Source organism: Hyaena hyaena, unplaced genomic scaffold, assembly GCF_003009895.1.
Source record: "Hyaena hyaena isolate Hyena2069 unplaced genomic scaffold, ASM300989v1 scaffold_217, whole genome shotgun sequence".
NCBI classification, from domain to species: domain Eukaryota; kingdom Metazoa; phylum Chordata; class Mammalia; order Carnivora; family Hyaenidae; genus Hyaena; species Hyaena hyaena.
The window spans coordinates 111,316-132,165 of record NW_024080849.1 but is presented as its reverse complement, the minus strand read 5'-3'; the positions used below and the strand labels follow the sequence as shown (position 1 = coordinate 132,165).

Here is a 20,850-nt window from a genome sequence, read left to right as displayed (position 1 = left end):
CTCCCATCCTAGCAAACCTGCACATGTAAGTCCCAAGGAAAAGAACATTTAAGTAGCAAAACTACACCATGACCCTGACTGCAGGAGAGAGTATTTTCCTCCTCCTTCTACACATGGAAATAGGTAAGCTCTATAGTGGAGAATGTTCTATGTGTGCCTGAGAAAAAAGTGCATTCTGGTGCTGCTAGATGGAATGTTCTGCATAAGCCTATCACGTTCATTGGGCCCATAGTGTAATTCAGGCCTGCTGTGGGCTTGCTAATTTTGTCTGGATGATCTATCCAGGGTTGAAAGTGGTGTACTGTGGTCTCCGACTATCACTATACTCCTGTTTCTCCATTCAGGTCTATTAATATTTGCCTTAAGCACTTAAGTGCTTCTATGTTGGGTGCATGCATACTTACAACCGCTACATCCCTCTGATGAACTGACCCCTTTTCATCATATAGTGACCTTTTCAGTCTCTTGTGACCAATTCTGATTGGAAGTCTATTTTCTCTGGCAGGAGTACAGCCCCTCCTGCTCTCTTTTGGTTTCCATTTGCACAGACTATCTTTTACCTTCACTTTCAGCCTGTGTGTGTCATTAAAGCTGCAATGAGTCTCTTGTAGACACTATATTGCTGGATCTTGTTTTTTTGTCCACCAACCACCCTGTGTCTTTTGATTGGAGATCTTAGTCCCTTGATGCTTAAAGGAATTGCTGCTGGGTAAGGAATTACTATTGCCATCTTGTGACTTATTCTTCTTACTGGTATGCTTTAATTCTGTTCTCTTCAGTGGATCTATTAGAGGTTTTCTCCTTCATGAATACCAGGAGGCTTCCGTAGAACATCTTAGAGATACACCAGTCTATCTTAAGCTGTTAACAAGTTATCCCCCTCTAAGACATTATACTTCTAGTGATATAGTCTCATACTGTTAGTATTTAAAAAAAAAAAAATTAGACATTATCACTGCTGAGTCTAGTTAATTAAAATCCCAGGGAATTTGCAGTCTTTCATCTGCTCCTTAAAGGATGCCCTGGTACAGGGCACACGGAGACCACTAATCATACAGTTCCTGTCCTCAGGGAGTTCCAAGTTTAATGTGAACCCGTCACCGTGTAAACAATTTATGAAATTACAGCTGTGAGAAGAACACAAAAGAGAAGTATGCTGAGAACATATACCATGGGGAGACTGGTGAATTCTGAAGTAAATACGAGGAAGAGATATAAGCAAAGACTTAAGGAGAATTAAGAACTGAAAAAGCAAAGTACATGTCAAAGTGAACAGGAGCTAAACGATTGGTTTGGTTCAAGCATGGTAAGAGAGGGATGAGAGAACACGGAAGGAGCCAGGAGGCAAGGGCCTGAGATCTGGCAAGGCCTCAGACACTAGCTTGAGGAGCTTGCATTTTAAGTGTAACGGGAGGCCGCTACACGGTGCAAAGCTGGGAAGCAGTAAGAAGGGATTCACAATTTAAAAAGCAAATGCTTACTGTATGTGGAAAACAGATTTAGGTAAAGAAGAATGGATGTAGGGAGACCAATGGCAGGGGAAGCTTCAGTCGCGTCCAGTCAGGGGATGGTGGGAAGACAGGCCAGGGTGGGGGCGGTAGTGATAAAGAGACTCAAGACAGATCTATGGCTTGATGAGAGCCCTCACACGGGGACAGTGAGGAGAAAGGGTTAACCCTAAAGTTTCCTGCATGGAAAATGGGAGAGAATGATGATGCCGCTTAACTGATAGCAAATGCTCTCTTACACAGTAAGGATTGTCAAACAGGGCTTTCCCGTCCTGAATTTGGATAATTAAGGTTTTAAACTTAGTGCAAGACTTTTATATTCACCCAGTCAATGTTTTCATTTTTTGGCTCACAGTTCCAGTTGGCTCAGAATATTTAAAATTCTTTGGTCACCCAACATCTCCTATTAACTCCTCTCGGCTTTCTATCATCTACAAATCGGGGGAGTCATGCTTTGTAATCAGTTATGAAGCTGTTACTGAAAATGTAAAAAGGGGAGAGGATTAAGTACCCAGCCTGCAAGGCATCATTAATCATCTTTCCTCAGGTCCGCAGCGACTCATCGAACAAATGAGGGCTGCAGCTAACACCAGCAGTAACACTCAACACTTAGAATGTGCTTAGAACTTAATGTGTATTATTTCATTCACTTTTCATGATATTGTTTCCATCCCCAAATACTCGCTGAGCTCTTGTCATGTGTCAGGAGCTGAGGTAGAGCTACTATCACCATGCCTCACCTCAGAGAGAAGGAAACTCAAGTGAAGTCATTGGTTTTACATTACACAGTCCATGAAGGGCAGAGTTACAATATAAACTCCTGCTTGGAGACTCTCAAGCACTTGCTGTTAAATACTGAGGTTTCATTTGTATGCTTACATTAAATTTGATTACTTCCTTTCTCTTACCCTTAAGTCTAGCTCTAAGGTGTGAGAATACACACACACACACAGACACACACACGCCATAAGGAATTTTTCAAGACCAGCTTCTCTATTACCTTTATCAAAGAACTTGTCAGTATTATCTAGTATCTCTACCATATTTTCTAATTTCTAAATGTTCTTCACAGTATCATGTTTTCAGTTTAATTGAGGGCATTTTTTCCTCCTTCAGCTATCATATAGTTCAGTTTCTTCATCAGATAATGTAATTCTTCTCCCTCTATCCTCTTCTTCATGGAATCAACATTATTAAGTATTCCTTTTCAAATTCTAATATCCTTATTAGGTTAGAAACCAGTTTTCACTGTTAAATGGTAGAGGTCAAAGAAATCAAGGTTTTTATACAGGTGAGATTTGTTATTTACATTTTAAGAAACAATGCTGTATTTCATAAATACTTTTGATAAAATGGGCTGATTGAATTTCATAATATTCTATTTGGGCTCAAATAATAGTAACTTGGTTCACCAGGTTGGTAATTTAAGAAAATGAATGCTAACAAGGTAAACAAGATTCTGAACTAACAGAACTCTTTCCAGTCTTCATTTCTAATGAAATATTCCCAAAAGAATGTTCTGCTTAAAAAAAAAAAAAAAAAAAAAAGGAGCAGGTGCAAAATTAATCAAGAATATATTTGTTCTTACAGTGTGTTTTGGTTTTATCAATAAGTCAACTTCACTTCCAAAGTGTAACATTTGCTCTCCACGATGTAGAGGATAAATTTTCTATCAATATCAAATGATGATAGAAATTTTCAGTTTAGAGAAAGGATAGTTTCACAAGGCTTAGTTGTGCAAGAAAATATATAGCCAAGAAAATGCTAGCAAAGATTTAACTGGCTACAGTGACTGTCATTTTTTACATTCGAGAACAGGACCAGGGAGTTTTACTGAGAGTATAGTCTCAGTGTTCAGTTTCTAACACAACGTGGGATTTTCTTAAGCGGTTTTTATGTAGTTTAAACAACAAAAAACAGCTACATCTACTTAGTATTCTTACTAAATACTAAACATCTTTAAATATCAAACATGTTTCCTAACAATAACAGACCCAGGAAAATTCACTCACCCTTAAGTTTCTGGAGGTCCTCCTTCAAATCAGGTCCTGCGAGCATGAAGATACTCTCTGACACAGGGTTCTTATCTGTAAGACTTTCATTGCTGGTATTCACAATGGCTGTGCAGTTCAGTAATGCCACATCTCCTTTCCTGAGGAAAGGATAAACAAATAAAGAACAAGTGTGGGAAAGAGGGAGATAAGAAAGCTAACTGCTAACTATTTCAAAACATTCTATCCTTACCCCCTTCACAACGCTGGTTTTGCTAGCTCACAAGTTTAAGCAATAGTAGAAAGTAGTTCTAGACTCAGGAAGTCTAATCTGGCATCTCAGACAGACCTTCAATGCAAATGCTACGAAGCTGCAAACCACAGCCCCATCATGTTCTTTGCTTCTTCCACGGCGCTTTCATTGTATGCTTACGTTGGTTTCCAAAGTTTACCACAGCAGCATTATTCATAATGGCCAAAAAGTGGAAACAACCCAAATGTCTATCAAGTGATGAACTGATAAAAGGCACAGGTATAGCCATACAATGGAATATTGTTTGGCCATAGAAAGGAATGAAGTACTGATCTCCACTACAACATGGATGAATCTTTAAATCGTTATACTAAGTCACGACTGACTCCATTTACATGAAATGTCCCCCAGTATATAAATCTATACAGAGAAAGTAGATTAGTGACTGGCTGCAGCTAAGAGGTGGGGAAACAGGGAATGACTGCTAATGGGTATAGGACTTCGGAGTGATGAAAATGTTCCAAAATTGACTGTGGTAACGGTTATACAACTTTGTGAATACACTAAAAACCAATGACTTACACAATTTAAACTGCTAAACTATATATGTGAATTACATCTCAATAAAGCTTTTTTAAAAAAGAAAGGTACAACTACTAAAAGATGCAACAACATAAATGAACTTCCAAATGCTGAACGAAGGTGGCCAGATGGAAAAAGAGTATGTGATTCCATTTGCATAAAACTTTGGAAAACGCAAATTAAAAGATACTTTTGGGAGTGATAAATACATTAACTGGGCTGTGGCGATCAGAGTGGGCGAGCAGGCTCATGGCTACACACACGTCAAAGTGCACCAAACTGTACACTTTAAAAATATGCAGTTTATTGTAGGTCAATTATACCTCAATAAAACTGTGTAAGTATATTCAAAGTAACACATTAACAGTGCTAGGGCTCCCAAAAAAGTTTAGAAGAAATTATGAGAATAAAAGAGTTCAGAAGAAACAATGAGAAAAAAATCATTTAGAAGAAATTATAAGAGTATGCATCGTATGATATGATTTAGTCAAAGAATTACCAAAGAATCACTTTCGCACTGATGTCCTTATTATAAGGAAAAGGTGATCTAACAGTATCTTCCTGCAGTGTTTCAGCTGCAGTATCGCAAGTATTTAATTCATCTTCACATGAGTCGCCCCAGCTTGGTAGTGTGTCCACATCCACAAACTGGGAAGGTGCACCCAAGGGATCCATGGAATGGGAACTTCAGCCGGTCTCTCCCCAAATTTCTCAGCAATTCAATATTCACTGGAGACTTTAGCTTAAAAGAAAAGAACTGTTTTAATAGAAGCATACATACTACTTTACTTCTATTAGATCAAGAAACAAATCTCTACTGTGAAATGCTCTAAGAGTACATTGTGTGATTAGTTGCTTAAACACTCCATAAAAAGCAATATACAACAAAGAACCGCTATAGTTTCTCTAAAGAAGAAGAAAGGGGGATTATTTAAGCACAACTTCTTTTCAAAGAATTATAGTCATTAAAACAATCACATGACCCACCGGTTCTGCTTTCTAGAAACACAGGACAATTCATTCAACATTCACTGAGTGTCTGCTGTTGGGGGTGGGGGGAGGGTGCTAGGTGCTGCAAGAGATATAAATACAAGGGACAGTTTAAAGAATTCAGTGGAATGATATTATGGAGATCTTTGACTCAATGATAGCCGAGTAAGACAAAATAAAAAGCAGGGAGGTTCCTGCAATCAAGTATAAAAGTTTGAACTTGGTAGAGAATCAAATGGAGAAGGCATGGATTTGAGAGGCAGTTTACAGAGGAGGGATTAACAGGACTGGACAATTTACAAGATATGGCATGAGACACTCATGTGGTAGGAAGACAGTTGTACAGAAATGGAGAAATTAGAAGAGGGTGATAGGAAGACACACGATATGAAGTACAACAGAGAGGCCATGGGAAATTTAGCACGAGTAGAGGATATCCAATTTGCCAAGAAGCCAGACAACTGTTGTAAGCAGGTAAGGAGTGGTAGGTGACTGAGGTTGGTGACAGATGGAAAGACTGGATGATGCAGTTTGTAAGCCCTGATGAGAAGGTTTGGTCTTATTGTAAATAAGAGGGGAAGCTGTTAGAGGATCTTGATAGAGGTAATGACTTAACATAAATAACACTTGGTAAGATTACTCTAGCTACCATGAAATCGAGTGGGGATGAGAGTAAAACTGGAGACCAGTAGAAAATGGCTGCAGGGATCTAGGTGAGATAATGACGAAGGTGGTGAGAAATGATTGGATTTGGAATGTATTTTGAAGGTAGAGTCAACAAGACTTGGTAAATGAATGTGAAGGATGAGGGAAAAGAAGGAATCAAAGGTAATTCCTAGATTTCTTGCTTGAGCAACTGAGTATATGCTAACACTATTTACGGAGAAGAGGAAGGCTGGAGTAGCGTGTGCAGGGGAGTGATAATCAAGGTCGTTTTTGCATGTGTTAGGTTTGAGCTGCTCCTCATATGGTCAAGTATTGGTGTCAGACATGCAATTGGCTGTAAGAGGCTAGAGCTCAGAGGAAAAGTTGGGCTACAGATATAAATCTCGGAGACTCAGCGTGTGGGTGGTATTTAAGGTTATGAGAATTGAACATGATGAGCAAAAGAGACCATACAGATGGAAAAAGAGATCCTAAGGCAAAGCTTACAGGTTGGAAAGAGAACAAGTAAAAAAAAAAAAAAAAAAAGATAAAGAGGATTAACAGCACAGGGAGGAACACCAGCAAAGTATGGTCGCCCACAAGCCAAGTGAAGAAAGTGTGTTAAGGAGTACCTGAGAAGGATCAGCTAGGGTGAATGCTACTGAAATGCCGAGTAACAGGACCGAGAACTGATTAGTGCGTCTGGTAAGTTGGAGGTCACTGTTAACGCGGAGCAGGTAGATGATCAGGGAATGAAAGCTGGGGTGGGAACTTGTTAGAGAAGTGTTCTGTGTGACCCTTAACGTCTGTTGTTAGAGGAGAACAAACACGCCTTTCTTCATCTAATTTCTTGGTGTTTCTTGCTGAGAAATGTGAGCTGCTAAGTGGAACGAACCATGGATCAGACACAATATGTTAACTCTGTGCCAGCACTGTGGCGCAGGAGGTGTGAGCATTTATGTAACAATTTCAGAAAGGCCTTATGGATTATACCATGATAAAACTATGTAAGAAGATTATCCTTATTTGATACAAAATACTCCTTTGAAATTATTTTGAAATAAAGAACCTAATTTTATCAGAAGTTGGTGTTTAATCCATCCAATTGGCCTTTGAAACTGGAGGCAACCACGGGATCTGTTAACAAGTATGCAAACCTGAGCCAGACAAGCTGAAGAGAAGACAAATAGAGAATTTATTTTCCACAGCTGAACTGCCTGAAAGCTCCATGGAATGGCACTTTGCAGAAATTCAAACTTTAAAAAAAATTATTCACAGATTTCTGAGGACAATGACTCATGCCAAAACTTAACTGAAATATAAAAAAGTCCACTGAACACAGAGTTAGTGTTCATTTTGCAAACCCAAATGCCAGCTTTCAAAACAAAATTACTTCTTTAAAATAACTTTTATAACTCTAATATCCACTTATAAAACATTTGGGGGGGAAAAGTAATGGGAAAAACTCTCCAATTTTTATGTAGTTCCTATCTTTGTCTATAATAGGAGAAATCATAATGTATGTACAATCCGGAATCTGGCTTCTTCAATGTTTTAAGGTAAATACTTCCACGTGCAATTACACTGTGAGGGAGAGGCAGGTGGTACAATGTAAGAGCTTGGGCTCTGTTATCAGCAGGCCTGAGGTTAGGTCTAGGACAGACAGCTGGGTCATTCTTAACTGCAAGCCAGGGTTTCCTTATTTCAAAAGTAACAGTAATCCACTTACAGGTTTATTGTGAGGATTAAATGGTATAATCTGGCACAAAGCAGGGTATGATGAAAGTTACCTGTTACAACTTTCTCAGAGCTAATGTGAAAGTCACCTGCACCACTGCTGAGATAAAGTTATGGCTCCATGTGTGGCAAAGACCAAAACACTTGTTGTCAAAGGCAGTACCAAATAAACCCAGCAAACTGCTGAATTAAGTTACACTTACTGGGGCGCCTGGGTGGCTCAGTCGGGTAAGTGTCTGACTTCAGCTCAGGTCATGGTCTTGTGGTCTGTGGGTTTGAGCCCCATGTCAGGCTCTGTGCTGACAGCTCAGAGCCTGGAGCCAGTTTTGGACTCTCTGTCTCCCTTTCTCTCTATCCCTCCCCCAGTCTCATTCTCTCTTTCAAAAGCAAATAAACATTAATTTTTAAAAAAGATACACTTATTTATCTCAATGTCTGCCTTTGTAAAACCTAGATCAACCCAACATCTGTCTTCTCTAATTCTACTCTTATGCTATTAGAAAACAAAAAACAGTCAGTATCCTGTCTGCTGCCAAGACAAATGCATGTTTTCTAAGGTCAGACAGGCCCTCCATTAACACTGTTAGGAAATATAAGGAAACTGTTTTAATAAACCTTGGGTGACTTGATGCTACACCACATACCATCTGCGGTAGACATCCTCCAAGATGTCTTCCTGATATCAATGTCCCTGTACAGCTGCCTCCTATAATGAATAGGGCTGGCGCATATAACCAACCAATAGGATATTGCAGAAATGACAGTATCCTTCAAAGGATGAGTCATAAAAGGTATTGCGCTCTCTCCTGGAGTGCCTGCTCTGGGGAAGTTAGCTCCCATGATGAGGGACACTCAAGAAGTCCATGATAAGGCCCCATGGGAAGTACCTGAGAGTGCCTGCCAACAACCAGCATTGATGCCCAGGCAGGTGAAGGAACCCCCTTGGATTTTCCAGCCTCCATTGGGCTTCAAATGACTTCAGCCCCAGCTGACATCCTGACTGCAACCTCATGAGAAACGCTCATGAACTAGAAATCACACAGCTAAGCTGCTACTGAATTCTGAATTCCTGGCCCATGGTAATTATAAGATAACAGATGCTTATTTGCCTACCATGTCCCAGGCATTCAACTACTTATGCATTGTTAGATGCTGATATTCTACTGGAAGAGGAAGACTCACAGAAGTCACACAAACAGATAATCACAGAAATAAATATACTACATAATTAAAATCTGTGAGAAGTGTTCTGTAAAGAAGAACAAGGTGGAAAGCTAATTCAGATTGGAGAGAATGTCTCTTCTGGGAAGTGACCGTTGAGACCAAAAGTAGACCAGTTTTACAGAGGGAAGGATAAATCTGGGAGCTGCACTTTTAAGCCTACCCAACTGCCTTCAAATAACACATTTTATTCTACTTTCCCAGCTCTCCTCTAAGAGAAAAGGTAATAACTCTCCCTTCACAATAGCTGATCTCTCCTTCCCCTCTGTCCTCCTAGTCTTAAAAAAAAAAAAAAAGTCCTACCCCATTTCTTCTTCAGATACCAACTAAATGCCTCATTCTACCACCTAACTTCACAAGCACAATCAGTTTTGGAGCTCTATTTCTTTTTCTTCCATTTATTCAACCTACTAGAGTTTTGTTGGCACCTCTGGTAACAATGCTAAATTGCTCTTTCAAGGTCTAACGATGACTGCCCAAATATTAAATCCAAGGACTAATCAAATTTTAGTTGCACTAACTATTGATCATTCTTTCCTTGAAACTCTATTATCTTCTTTGACAGTACACTGTTGGGTGGTTGGCTTAAATCTCCAATCACATCTTGTCCATATAATTTGTTAGACCTTCTTCCCAGATCTTAAAAGTCATTATTACCCTTAAGATATTGGGGGCTAAATGAGTAACAAATATGCTTCAGAGCTCTCAAAGTTCAATGGCGTTATATAAAAAGTGTCACGGCATTTAACAAAGGATAAACTCTTTTTCACCTGCATCGCTAAGCAGAAATTGATATTTCTCACCAAAAAGAGATTTAAATCTTGCCTTTTTTCAACACACACATCTTGGCAATAAAGCAAACGGGGCAGCAAAGCCAAGCTAGGCAGGAGAATTTGATCCTTGATACTTAAGGAATATCGGTTCTTAACATTCTTTGGGTCACAAACCCCTTTGAGAATCACATAAAAAAGATGAAAGCCTTTTCATCATCCACAATAGGAGTACATGAGCTCATACAAGCATAGATTTGCAAATAAACGTAAGAAGGTTCCCAGACTCTGATTAAGAATCCCAATGGCAGAGCACAGCGTGCTCAGGTGAGGGAGGAGGGAAAGGCTACAGCAATCTGTAGCTAAAGCCAAATTTTGGTTAACGTTAAGGAGGAGCATAACTTTCCAGTGAATATCAGTTCATCAGTTCTGTACTTTGCACAGGTTCATAAGTAAACACTAAACCTTAGTACAAAGGCTCCTGACGCAAGACACCTATGTCCCAGGATCAAAAAGCCTACATTGGGACAAACAGAAGATTCCAGAATGGATCATATCTATTTCCTTAGCCATACTATCTTCAGGTTATCTTCAATATCATCATGAATGATGAATCCTTTATAATTCAAATGCATAATGAGAAAAAACCACTTGTTTTATTTGTTAAGTCCTCATTTGTTTTTAAACAGATTTGCAGTCTTTCAGTTTAAGAAGTGCTCTAATGTTTTACATGTAATAACTGGATTGGGTAGAGAGATTATATTTTTATTGTTCAAAAGTAGGCAGGATCAGGCAAGGGAGCCTGGATAACTGTCTCAAGATAACCTGGTTTTGGTCTGGATAAAATGAAAATGGTATCATTGAAAAGAGAAAAACAAGAACTTCAAATCTGTTTGCTTATTCCTCAAAATGCTCACATCGTTTAGGGAGGCCTGGATAAAAGTACATAGAGAGCTGGTCCATGCTTTTGACCTCCATTCACCACCTCTCTTTTCACTGTGCAAACACAGTGAGGTAAATGACAAGTTTACCATTCCTCACGCCTCGTATTTCAGGATTTAAAACTTCAGGGCACATTAGATATTTGCGTATACTACCTCCATCCCAACACCAAATCTATCATATTTAAGAATTATTCTCTGTGAATAGAAAGAATAACTTTATTTTAAAGTAACTTAGGTGGAAAAACTACCAAAGGCAATAAGACATGTCAACAATAAATACAGTGTGACAAATATTTCTAAGTGGTATCAATGGCCCACCTCAAGTTTAACATGGTCATTCAAAAACACCCAAAGCACATGTTCCAATGGTGAGTTCATAGTACCAACTTCATATTAAAAAGAATTTTATTTACTTAGGGGCACTTGGATGACATAGTCGGTTTAAGCGTTTGACTTTGGCTAAGACCATGATATCACAGTTTATGAGTTTGAGCCCTGCATTGGGATCTGTACTGACAGCTCGGAGCCTGGAACCTGCTTCAGTTTCTGTGTCTCCCTCTCTGCCCTTCCCCACATGTGGGCGTGCTCTCTTTCTCTCTCAAAAATAAATGAACATTAAAAACTTTTTCAAAAATAAAAAGAACTTTACTGTCTTAATTAGTATTAATACAATTAATACAAATTGAGCAATGTGAAACTTAAATGAGAAGTTATATTCTTCAAATACTGTATGAGAATTTTATAAAATGCATTATCGTGGCACTCAATCACAGTTGCTCTTACACCAACTCTTATTAAAATTATTTTTTCCATATGTGAGTGTCCCTTCCCATATTAAGAGAAATTTTAAGTAAAATCATGACTCATTCAAATATAAAATGAATATGTGTCCACCATTTTATTTAACTCAAAAGCAAACCAGACAGGTGGCAGACTGAAAGGAATCCCAAAATTGAACATATTGATTGGGAATATTGAAATGAACGTACAGGAAGGCAACTTGCACTGAATCTCTGAGAACAGAATCTACATGTCTATGGACAAAAATTATTTACTATTGACATTAGTTACCTAGAGTTTACAGAGTTGTAGATTTCTTGGAATAGCTTTCTACATAGAGTCTAGATTATGCAGTTTTCTACTGAGGCACACATTTTCTCTAATTATAAAATGCACATCACCTATAGATTTAACCATACACACCCACCTGACTGCTCCTTTCCCCAAGAAACTTACCGAAATAATAGTCTGTTGCCACAATTTCCTCCTTTCTCATTCGTCCAACCCACAGTAACCTTGTTTCAAAACACCTACAGTAATACATCTATAGCCTCAATCGCTATCTCAATTTTCTTGAATATAGAAGACTAGCCGCACAGGTGTTAAGAACTCCGGAAACGTCTGTAGATAATCAGATAATCTGGATAAATGTCCCATTTCTGGGTTGACTGCAGATACCTTGTTAAATAAGCAAAGGCAAAGGCTTATTTCCATTGTAGAGCTGTATGTTACCTTTCATTTTCCACAACCACACCCATCAGAGCTCCTTTCTGAACATTTCTATGCAGCCCAGGAACAGAAGCGGACAGAGCAGCAAGACAGGCAAATCCTCACCTGGTGACAAAGCACCTAAACCTCAATTACCACGCAAGGAGGAGTCAGCCCTGGTCACTTCCCCCTCACGCGGTCAGGGAGCGGAAACACAAAGCCAGACCAATGTCACTCCAGGGACTGCGGGGATCCAAACAACTCAGCATCCTGGACTTAGCGCCTATCCAGCCCCGACTCGACCTGCTCCGGGTTTGTGGAACGTTTGTCCACACGCGCGGCAACATACACTTGACAGTGGGGCTGTAACGGGCAGGGGTCCCAGCCGCCCTATCTCACCTGCACCCAGGGCGCGTGCCTCCCCGGGGACTACAGCACCACTGGCCCTGGTGCCCAGGTCTGCCTACCCTGTCTTCTCGCCGATAAGTGGTCCCCGACAGCGCTGCGGGCCAGAAGAGCCCGACCATCCGCTGGGGAAGAAGTGGCACACCCATTCTCCCAGAGAGCGCACAGCCCTAACCCACTCCGTCCGCACCCCCGGCCCCGGCCGAGGCCTCCCGCCTCCCGCCGCGCCCCCGGCCCGCTCCGCCCAGCCGTCCCGCCCCGGCCCGGCTCTAGGTCCCGCCTCTCACCGCACCCCGGCGGTCCCATCCGGGCGGCAGCAGGGCCGGTTAAGCGCCACGCAGAAAGCGGCCGAGCGGCATCCCCAGACACCCCTGGCCACGAGCTCGGCGGTCAGGCGAGGCAAAGTCCCAGGAGGCTGGAGTGACCAGCTGGAAGAGCTTTGAGTGGCGAACGCTGGCTTCCGCTACCGGCCAGCCCCAGCCAACCACAGCCCGGCCCTACGTCATTTCCTCCTCGAAGGCAAAAGGAATGCCGGGCGGAAGTGGGTCTCGGAGCGGACCCGGAAGGGGTGGGTGCTGTGGGCGGATCCAGTAGGCCGGGATCCTCGTGGAGGCCGAGGTGAGGGCAAGTAGGGCCCCGGCGTTCAAACTCTCTCCTCGCGGTCCCGGCTGAGGCCTTCGGGGCACCAACTCCAGGTGAGGCGGGGGCATTTGCGGCCGGTCGCTCGGGTGGGGGGGAGCCTGAGCGGTTGCGAACCTACCGCCGTACCCGAAGGCCACCTGCAGTCTCCCGGGGCCGGCGCCCACACTATGCAGGTGCCGCGCGTCCCGCGGCTCTCCGTAGGATGCTCAGGCAGCATGGTCAGAGCGCGGATCCCCCTCAGTCTGTCCTGACTGAAGACCCGGTTTGGGGACGTTCGACAGATCTGTCACAACGCCCCAACCCTTCAGTGCATCATAGCAGCAACGTATGTTTGGGGGAGCGGGGGTCCGTTTCCAGCTATACCTGGAAACAGGGATTGTAGGGGCGCGGAGGGAGATTAGGTCGTGACCTCCAAAGGCCTAGAGAACTGTGCACGTGAGACACGAACGGCCAGTGCTAAAGTGTATGGAAGATAGTTTAAATATTGAGGCAATAGAAAAAGCTGCGAGAATTGGTCTAGCCTCGAAGGAAGTGGGGCTCAGAGGAGAACACTGGCTTAAAAAAAAGTAGGTAGAGATGGACAATGCACGTTATTCTAGGGAAGAACAATGTGAAGAAAGCAAGGTGGTAGGACAAGGAAGGAAACCAACTAACCCGACAGGAACCCAGTGGCAAAGAGCTGGAACAGAAAGTATCTTACAGCCCTTTGCTTAGTTTCCTTGTCTGTAAAATGGGGTAAGAATAGTAGCGACTTTGTAAGGTTATTGTGAAGACTTTTTCTGTAGGTATATCTACAATATTTTAGACGGCTTTCTAAGTGCTCTACGTAGCTCCACCGTTTTTAATTAACTCAACTGCTATTTGTCATTAAACAACTACATATGTTTACTCAGGTGTACACATTTAACATATCACCATTTGTGATTGCTCTTTAAGTCTTAGATGCTATTACAATATTTTTTATTAATGAGGCAAAGGTTGCGTCAAGGGTTTGAGTCTGAATGGCTGGGAGGGTTGTGTGTCTTAGAAAAAGGGGGAAAAAATGAGGGATTCAGGAAGCAAGGTGGGTTCAGTCTTAACACATGTCCGAGGGGATGCTGCAAGGTGTTTGAATGGGAGTATTTCATAAGTTTCTGGAACTCTGTCATTTATATTCACGTTTAAGGACAGGGCTGGAAATACACATGCAGATGTCCCTGGGCCTTGGCATCCTACATGAAATTTCCAAGGAAAATCCTGTGGAAGGAATTCACAGAGGACCCAAGAATACCAACAGTAACAATTCTAGTTAAGGGGCTGGAGGAATAAGGGGAATTGGGGAAGAACTGATCAAATGGCCTGGGCAACAGCATTATCACATTGTTAATATTCTTTTCTTGATTTTTAACTGGCTTTTGTTCATCTTAGGTGATGAAGAATGAGGCCACTGAAGTGATTACTAAAAGAAAATATTAAACAGCTGACGATTATTTTTCTGTTAAGGTAGGTGAAAACGGAGTGTAATCAGAAACAGGATCTGTAGAGTTAAACCAAACGTAGAAACCAACAACAAAGCCAGCTCCCAAAGAAGAGGTGTAATTTTTTTTTTAATATTTTAATTAAAAATTTCATTTGTCTCCGGGGCACCATCCTCTGGCTCAGGTGTGTCCTGTGTCCCAGGGGAAGACCCTCTGCTTTTCTTGGGCTCTGGTTCTTCTGAGTCTTCCATCTGTTTTATAAAAATGGGAAACTAAAAGCTGAAATAATGTGTCCCAGCCCGAATGACTTAGAAAGCTGTCCTCACGGCCCCCGTAACTTCCATTTAGGACTCTCTTTGGTCAAACCTCTTTGATGGTAGGACACTTACTAGAGTATGTGAAAAACTGACTACAGCTGGGGCGCCTGAGTGGCTCAGTTGGTTAAGCATCGGACTTTGGCTCAGGTCACAATGTCACTGTTCATGAGTTTGAGCCCCGCGTCAGGCTCTGTGCTGATAACTCAGAGCCTGGAGCCTGCTTTGGATTCTGTGTCTCCCTCTCTCTGCCCCTCCCCTGCTCACTCTCTCTCTCCATCAAAATACGTAAACATTAGAAAAATTTAAGTAAAAAATTTTGTGTTTATTTTCAGGAGAGAGAGACAGAGAGAGAGAGAGAGAGAGACAAAGAATCTGAAACAGGCTCCAGGCTCCTAGCTGTCAACACAGAGCCTGACATGGGGCTCAAACCCACGAACCATGAGATCATGACCTGAGCTGAAGTCAGATGCTTAACTGATAGAGCCACTCAGATGCCCCAAGGGGTGTAATTTCTGTTTTGTATTGTGTTTTTTAAGATGCATAGGTGTTTGAGGCAGTTTTCACTCTTCCCGTATCAAGACCGGAGAAGCTTGACTTATCTCCTTCACTCGTATCTTTTATCAATAATCAGTGTTTTAGGTGAATTTGATTTCATATGAGAACTAAGGCATCTTTAAAAACTAATGTGCCATGTTGCTGTATCCTTGTTCTATGCCAAGTGGAAGTAGCTGACCTGATTTGGAAATCAAGGGAGGATCTACACATTCTAGGAGAGTAGTTCTCCAAGTAAGGAACCAGAAAAACCACAACATCCCTTGGAAACTTCTTAGAAAAATCTTGGGTCCCACCTCAGACCTCCTGATTCAGAAACAGGCACTGGGTGGGGCACCTGGGTGGTTCAGTAAGTGTCTGACTTAGGCTCAGGTCATGATCTCAGGGTCCCTGGGTTTGGGCCCTGCATTGGGTTCTGTGCTGACAGCTCAGAGCCTGGAGCCTGCTTTGGATTCTGTGTCTCCTCTCTCTGCCCCTCCCCTGCTCATGCTCGCATGTGTGTGTTTTCTCTCTCTCTCTCTGCCTCAAAAATAAATAATAAAACATTAAAAAAAAAAAAAAAAGAAGAAGTAGGCACTGGGAGGTAAGGTGAACGTGGTTCTCAGCAGTCTGTTTTCATAAGCTCTCACATGATTCAGATATGTACTCGAGTTTGAGAACCGCTATGCTAGAAGATAATGTCCCATGAAGTCAAGGATTTTATGTTACTCAACACCATATCTCTATTTAAAATAGTGCTTCTCTAGGTAGTAGGATTATAGTAATGGTTTACTGTAAATGTCTTCAGACTCTGTCCATCTCAGTATGAAAACTTTGATGGCGTTGAATGAACAGAAGTGAATGATTGAGCTGTCTAGATGCCATATGTCAGTTATTTGTGGCGTGGGCACAATGAGGTTACCAATCTGAAATTTGAGGAAAGAGGGCTTACGTGTGAGTCAGCATCGAATAAAAAATGAAGATGTCCATGTATTTATGTGAATGATTTATTCAGAGTTAATGAAGGTGAGGAAGCCACAACTTAACATGCTTTAACCACATGATAAACAGCTTGGTGTCTGCTAGCCTCACAGAAGCCAGGCACCCAATGAACTGAGTTTCCTTGGTTTGCGTGCACAGCTGCCTTGCTGGTGGTCCCAGACGTCACAACATGGGGCTCACGAAGCAGTACCTACGCTATGTCGCCAGTGCAGTCTTCGGCCTCATTGGCAGCCAAAAAGGTAATATTGTCTTCGTGACGCTTCGCGGTGAAAAAGGACGCTACGTGGCCGTACCAGCCTGTGAACATGTGTTCATCTGGGACTTAAGGAAAGGAGAGAAGGTAAGCCGGAAATCAAGGTTGATAACTGACTTCTAGGATATGAGGATGGGGAGGCAGAAGTGGGAGATTTTTGCCTGTGTGTGCCCCCAGAAGGGAAGTCTTTCTTCTTTGGGTCTAGGTAGCCAAGTATCAGGTTCTATGATGTTCTTCTGCACTAAACTCTGAAAACCATGCCAGATAGGAGTTAATCTCTTAGGTATCTATTTGTGGTATTTCCAGGTAAGTATTTGGTTTTCTCTATCAGTTCTTTATTTTTTAAGTTCTTCTACTTGCCCTCACAACCAGTTATAAAATCTTAGTCATTTAGAGGCACCTGGGTGGCTCAGTCGGTTCAGCATCTGACTTCAGCTTAGCTCATGATCTCACAGTTTGTGGGTTCAAGCCCCATGTCAGGCTCTGTGCTGAAAGCCTGGAGCCTGCTTTGGATTCAGTGTGTGTGTGTGTGTGTGTCTGTCTATCTGTCTCTCTCTGTCTCTCAAAAATGGATAAACTTAAAAAAGAAATCTTAGTCATTTAAGGAGGCCAATGCCTTATCCATTAGGCTACCAGGGCCAGCAAATTCTTAGTCATTTAAAAGGACTGTTACTCAGCTATGTTGACCGAATCTTTCTCACCTGTACACGTGAGGCCCAAGGTTGTCAGACTAGGTTTTGATACTTTGTGTGTGTGACTGAGTTCCCCAAATCTACCACTTCTGGCAAACCAAATTCAGGCATTTTGAACTTGCCCACTTACAATGACTCCCTAGAGGTCAATACTTTAATATTTGTTACTGCCCAGAGTTTCTTGGCACTCTGGGCACTCTAGTGCCACACAGATTGACTTCTTTTAAGGTGGGGCTCAGTTAAAGCAAGGATGTATTTATAACCCTATATGGAAAATCATTTGGTGTTAATACAGGATAAGGATTTAGGAATTTATTGCTTGGGAAATTTTTGCACATTATTATGCTAATGTAGAGCTTTGGAGAAAATAATTTTACCGTTTCTTGAGTGTTTCATTGCCCAGTACAAATAGTAATTCCTGTATTAAAAAGCTGGAGATCAATTGTAGAATTTCATTGTTATTCTTAAGAGTGATCTGGAATTACCAGTGCCCTTAGTTTTATTGTCCCTGATTATTCCCACACTTCACCTTTGATGACGTGCTTAACTCCTGTACATTGTTTATGATTCTTACAATTGCAGATCCTCATCCTTCAGGGGCTTAAACAAGAAGTCACTTGCTTGTGTCCCTCCCCAGATGGGCTACACTTAGCTGTTGGTTATGAGGATGGGTCTATCCGAATCTTCAGTCTCCTGAGCGGGGAAGGAAATGTGACCTTCAATGGACACAAAGCAGCCATCACTTCTCTGAAGTATGATCAGCTTGGGGGCAGGCTGGCGTCTGGCTCCAAGGTGAGACTTTGAATCCGGTGTCCAGATTTTGATCTAATAAAGGACTGTAAGGCTGGTTGTTCACAAAAACTGTTGGGTGAAACAGTGGGTTTTCAGGGTACAAAAACAGTGTAGACGGTGGAAATAGAGGGAGAAGGATGAGTATGAATTGGGAGGTTCGTTTTGTTTCCTGTCACCTTCACTGATAAAAGCCTGTTAAATATAGGAACTAGATGCAGGTGCCCCTGATAATAATTATATAACATCATTGTGTAAGCGCTTCTTAAAACAGCACACTAGGGGAAAAACAGATGGCTTAAGGAGAGACACAATGGTCATTCTTTGCCATTAAGTTCAATAAAACCTGTAGTCATCAGTTTAGAAGATAACAGTGTAAAAGACTGCATTTACAACAGTATGTTAAATAACAGAAGAACACTATGAAACCCTACTGAAGAATGTAACAGAAACTTGAATAGAGATACAAACCATGTTCTTGAATGGGAAGACAAAGATGCTAGTGTTTTCTAGTTAGCTTATATAGTCAACGCAATTTCAATAAATATCTCTCCAGTTTTTATTTTTAAGAACGTGATCAAATATTAAATGCATTATGAAGTCATAATTTAAAATGTGTTAATCTGGCATCAATACAAAAATAGGGAGATTATTGAAGCCAAGTGGGAATCCCAGACTCAAATCCAGTTTCATGTTTCTAATTAGTGTATTTTAAAGATAATGTTTCTGGTGCGTATAAAAATGATGAATTACTTACAGGCAGTTGGCTCGGTATATAGGGGGAAGTTTTAAATTAAAGCTTTACGCCATATGCAAAATGAGTCACAGATTAGAAACTTAAATAGTGAAGAGTGATATTTTAAGTAAACTAGAAGATAAGTACGTTTTTGTCTGATACTAAAGTAGAAGAGGGCTTTAAGTATGTCAGTCAAGGAAGAAATTACAGGGGCGCTTGGGTGGCTCAGTTCATTAAGCATCCGACTTTAGCTCAGATCATGATCTCATGGTTCATGAGTTCAAGGCCCACATCGGACTCTGTGCTGACAGCTCAGAGCCTGGAGCCTGCTTTGGAGTCTGTGTCTCCCTCTCTGCCCCTCCCTTGCTTGTGCTCTGTCTCTCTCTCTCAAAAATAAACATTTAAAAATTTTTTCAAGAAAGAAATTATAAATTGATTTTTCAATATTTAGATTTAAAGCATTTGAACATTAAAAAAAATTAACTTATTGAGGGTAAATTCTGAGTTCTCACAGGGAAGAATTTTTTTTCCTTTTCATTTCTTTTTGTTGAATTTGTATGAGGAGATGGGTGTTAGCCCAACCTGTTGTCATCCTGTACGTGCATCTCAAGTTTATACAGTGATGTATGACTGTTATTTCTCAATGAAACTGGAAAAAAAGTTAAAGGACATTGAAAAAGAAGACATATTTAATATTTTCAGTATAGGGAGGGTTAATAACATTCATCTCATAACAACTTACAAACAAGCCAATAGTAAGCCCTTGAAGAAGATGAAAGCCATGCCTTAGCAGTTCAAGAGAGGTACAGACAGCCAGTAATCACCATAGAGCATGTACAGAATTGCTTGTGAGTATTCAGAAATGCCAACCCGATAAATGCTGAGGCAGCATTTTTAACTTGCGGAGTTGGCAGTGGTTTTTGAGAAACTAATAATATCCAGAACCAAAGGTACGGGAACACTGGCCTTGTCCTTCATATCCCTCATGCACCTACAGATTGGTGCAGTTTAAAGAGATCACCTTGTCACGATGAATTGCAAACTTTAAAAATAGAAAATACCATTTAAAAATAGAAAAACACCATTTAACCCAAGAATTTCCCTTCTAGTGTTTATTCTGATCTGAGGTATATACAAAGATTTTTGTGTAAGAATGTTCATTTTCATATATTTATAAGAGCAGAAGTTTGGGAGCTAACTAAATGGTTAAAACAGAAAAATTTTAAATGGATTATGGTACATTCCTATGATTGATTATTATATGATCATTGAAAATGAGAATAGTCTGGAGGGATGTGGAAAAATGGAAATATTTTCAGTGAAAATGGGGGAGGGTTTATAAAATGTGACCAATAGCATGACCCTAGTTTTCTAAAAATAACCTGGATGTTGGATTGGAACAGTTTAAAACAACAACATACCTGTGTGGTTACATCTGGATGATGGAATTAACTGGTATTTATTCCCTCTGTACTTTTCTGTATGCTTTTCCAGATTTTCTACAAGGAACTATATCACCTTTGTAATAAAAATATTACGTCCTATTGTTTGTCAAGGCCTGATGTGGTAAAGAGAATTCTTCTGTGTTATCTGATCCCTGTAGGACACAGATACTATCGTGTGGGATGTGATCAATGAGAGTGGCCTCTACCGTCTCAAGGGGCACAAGGATGCTGTCACACAAGCCTTGTTTCTACGAGAAAAGAATCTGCTGGTTACTAGGTAAAGAAATAACAGTTCCTTTCTAGTTCTTTTCTAGGTGAATGCATCAGAGCGGGTTTCACAGAGGAAATTTGCCTCATTCCTTCCTCATTTCTCTTCCTCAGACTCATGTGCTAGCTTCCCCTTTTGCCCTCTGCATTCCTCTGTCCTTCCTTCTTCTCCCCAGTGGTGTCAG

The 20,850-nt window shown here is 41.2% G+C and overlaps 2 protein-coding genes across 9 annotated transcripts in view; one reads left to right on the top strand and one right to left on the bottom strand.

Moving 5' to 3' along the window:
- Positions 1 to 13,023, bottom strand: part of GDAP2 (ganglioside induced differentiation associated protein 2) — a 64,404-nt gene extending 51,381 nt beyond the window's left edge. For 2 of the 6 annotated variants that reach the window (XM_039242747.1, XM_039242753.1), the window contains exons 1-3: positions 12,822 to 13,023; positions 4,834 to 5,076; positions 3,521 to 3,660 (exon numbers count right to left, since the gene is read on the bottom strand). In XM_039242747.1, the coding sequence (XP_039098678.1) occupies positions 3,521 to 3,660; positions 4,834 to 5,009 (316 nt within the window). In that variant the 5' untranslated portion in view covers positions 5,010 to 5,076; positions 12,822 to 13,023. Of the gene's footprint in view, positions 1 to 3,520; positions 3,661 to 4,833; positions 5,077 to 11,877; positions 12,047 to 12,153; positions 12,214 to 12,255; positions 12,453 to 12,528; positions 12,701 to 12,821 lie in introns of those variants that run through there. The other 4 variants (XM_039242748.1, XM_039242749.1, XM_039242751.1 and 1 more) reach the window with 4 other exon arrangements.
- A 71-nt stretch (positions 13,024 to 13,094) lies between these two features.
- The window catches only part of WDR3 (WD repeat domain 3), a 32,547-nt gene continuing 24,791 nt past the window's right edge, over positions 13,095 to 20,850 (top strand). The window contains exons 1-5 of one of the 3 annotated variants that reach the window (XM_039242755.1): positions 13,095 to 13,152; positions 14,584 to 14,658; positions 16,622 to 16,823; positions 18,011 to 18,220; positions 20,557 to 20,675. In XM_039242755.1, the coding sequence (XP_039098686.1) occupies positions 16,653 to 16,823; positions 18,011 to 18,220; positions 20,557 to 20,675 (500 nt within the window). In that variant the 5' untranslated portion in view covers positions 13,095 to 13,152; positions 14,584 to 14,658; positions 16,622 to 16,652. Of the gene's footprint in view, positions 13,230 to 14,583; positions 14,659 to 16,621; positions 16,824 to 18,010; positions 18,221 to 20,556; positions 20,676 to 20,850 lie in introns of all 3 variants that reach the window. The other 2 variants (XM_039242756.1, XM_039242754.1) reach the window with 2 other exon arrangements.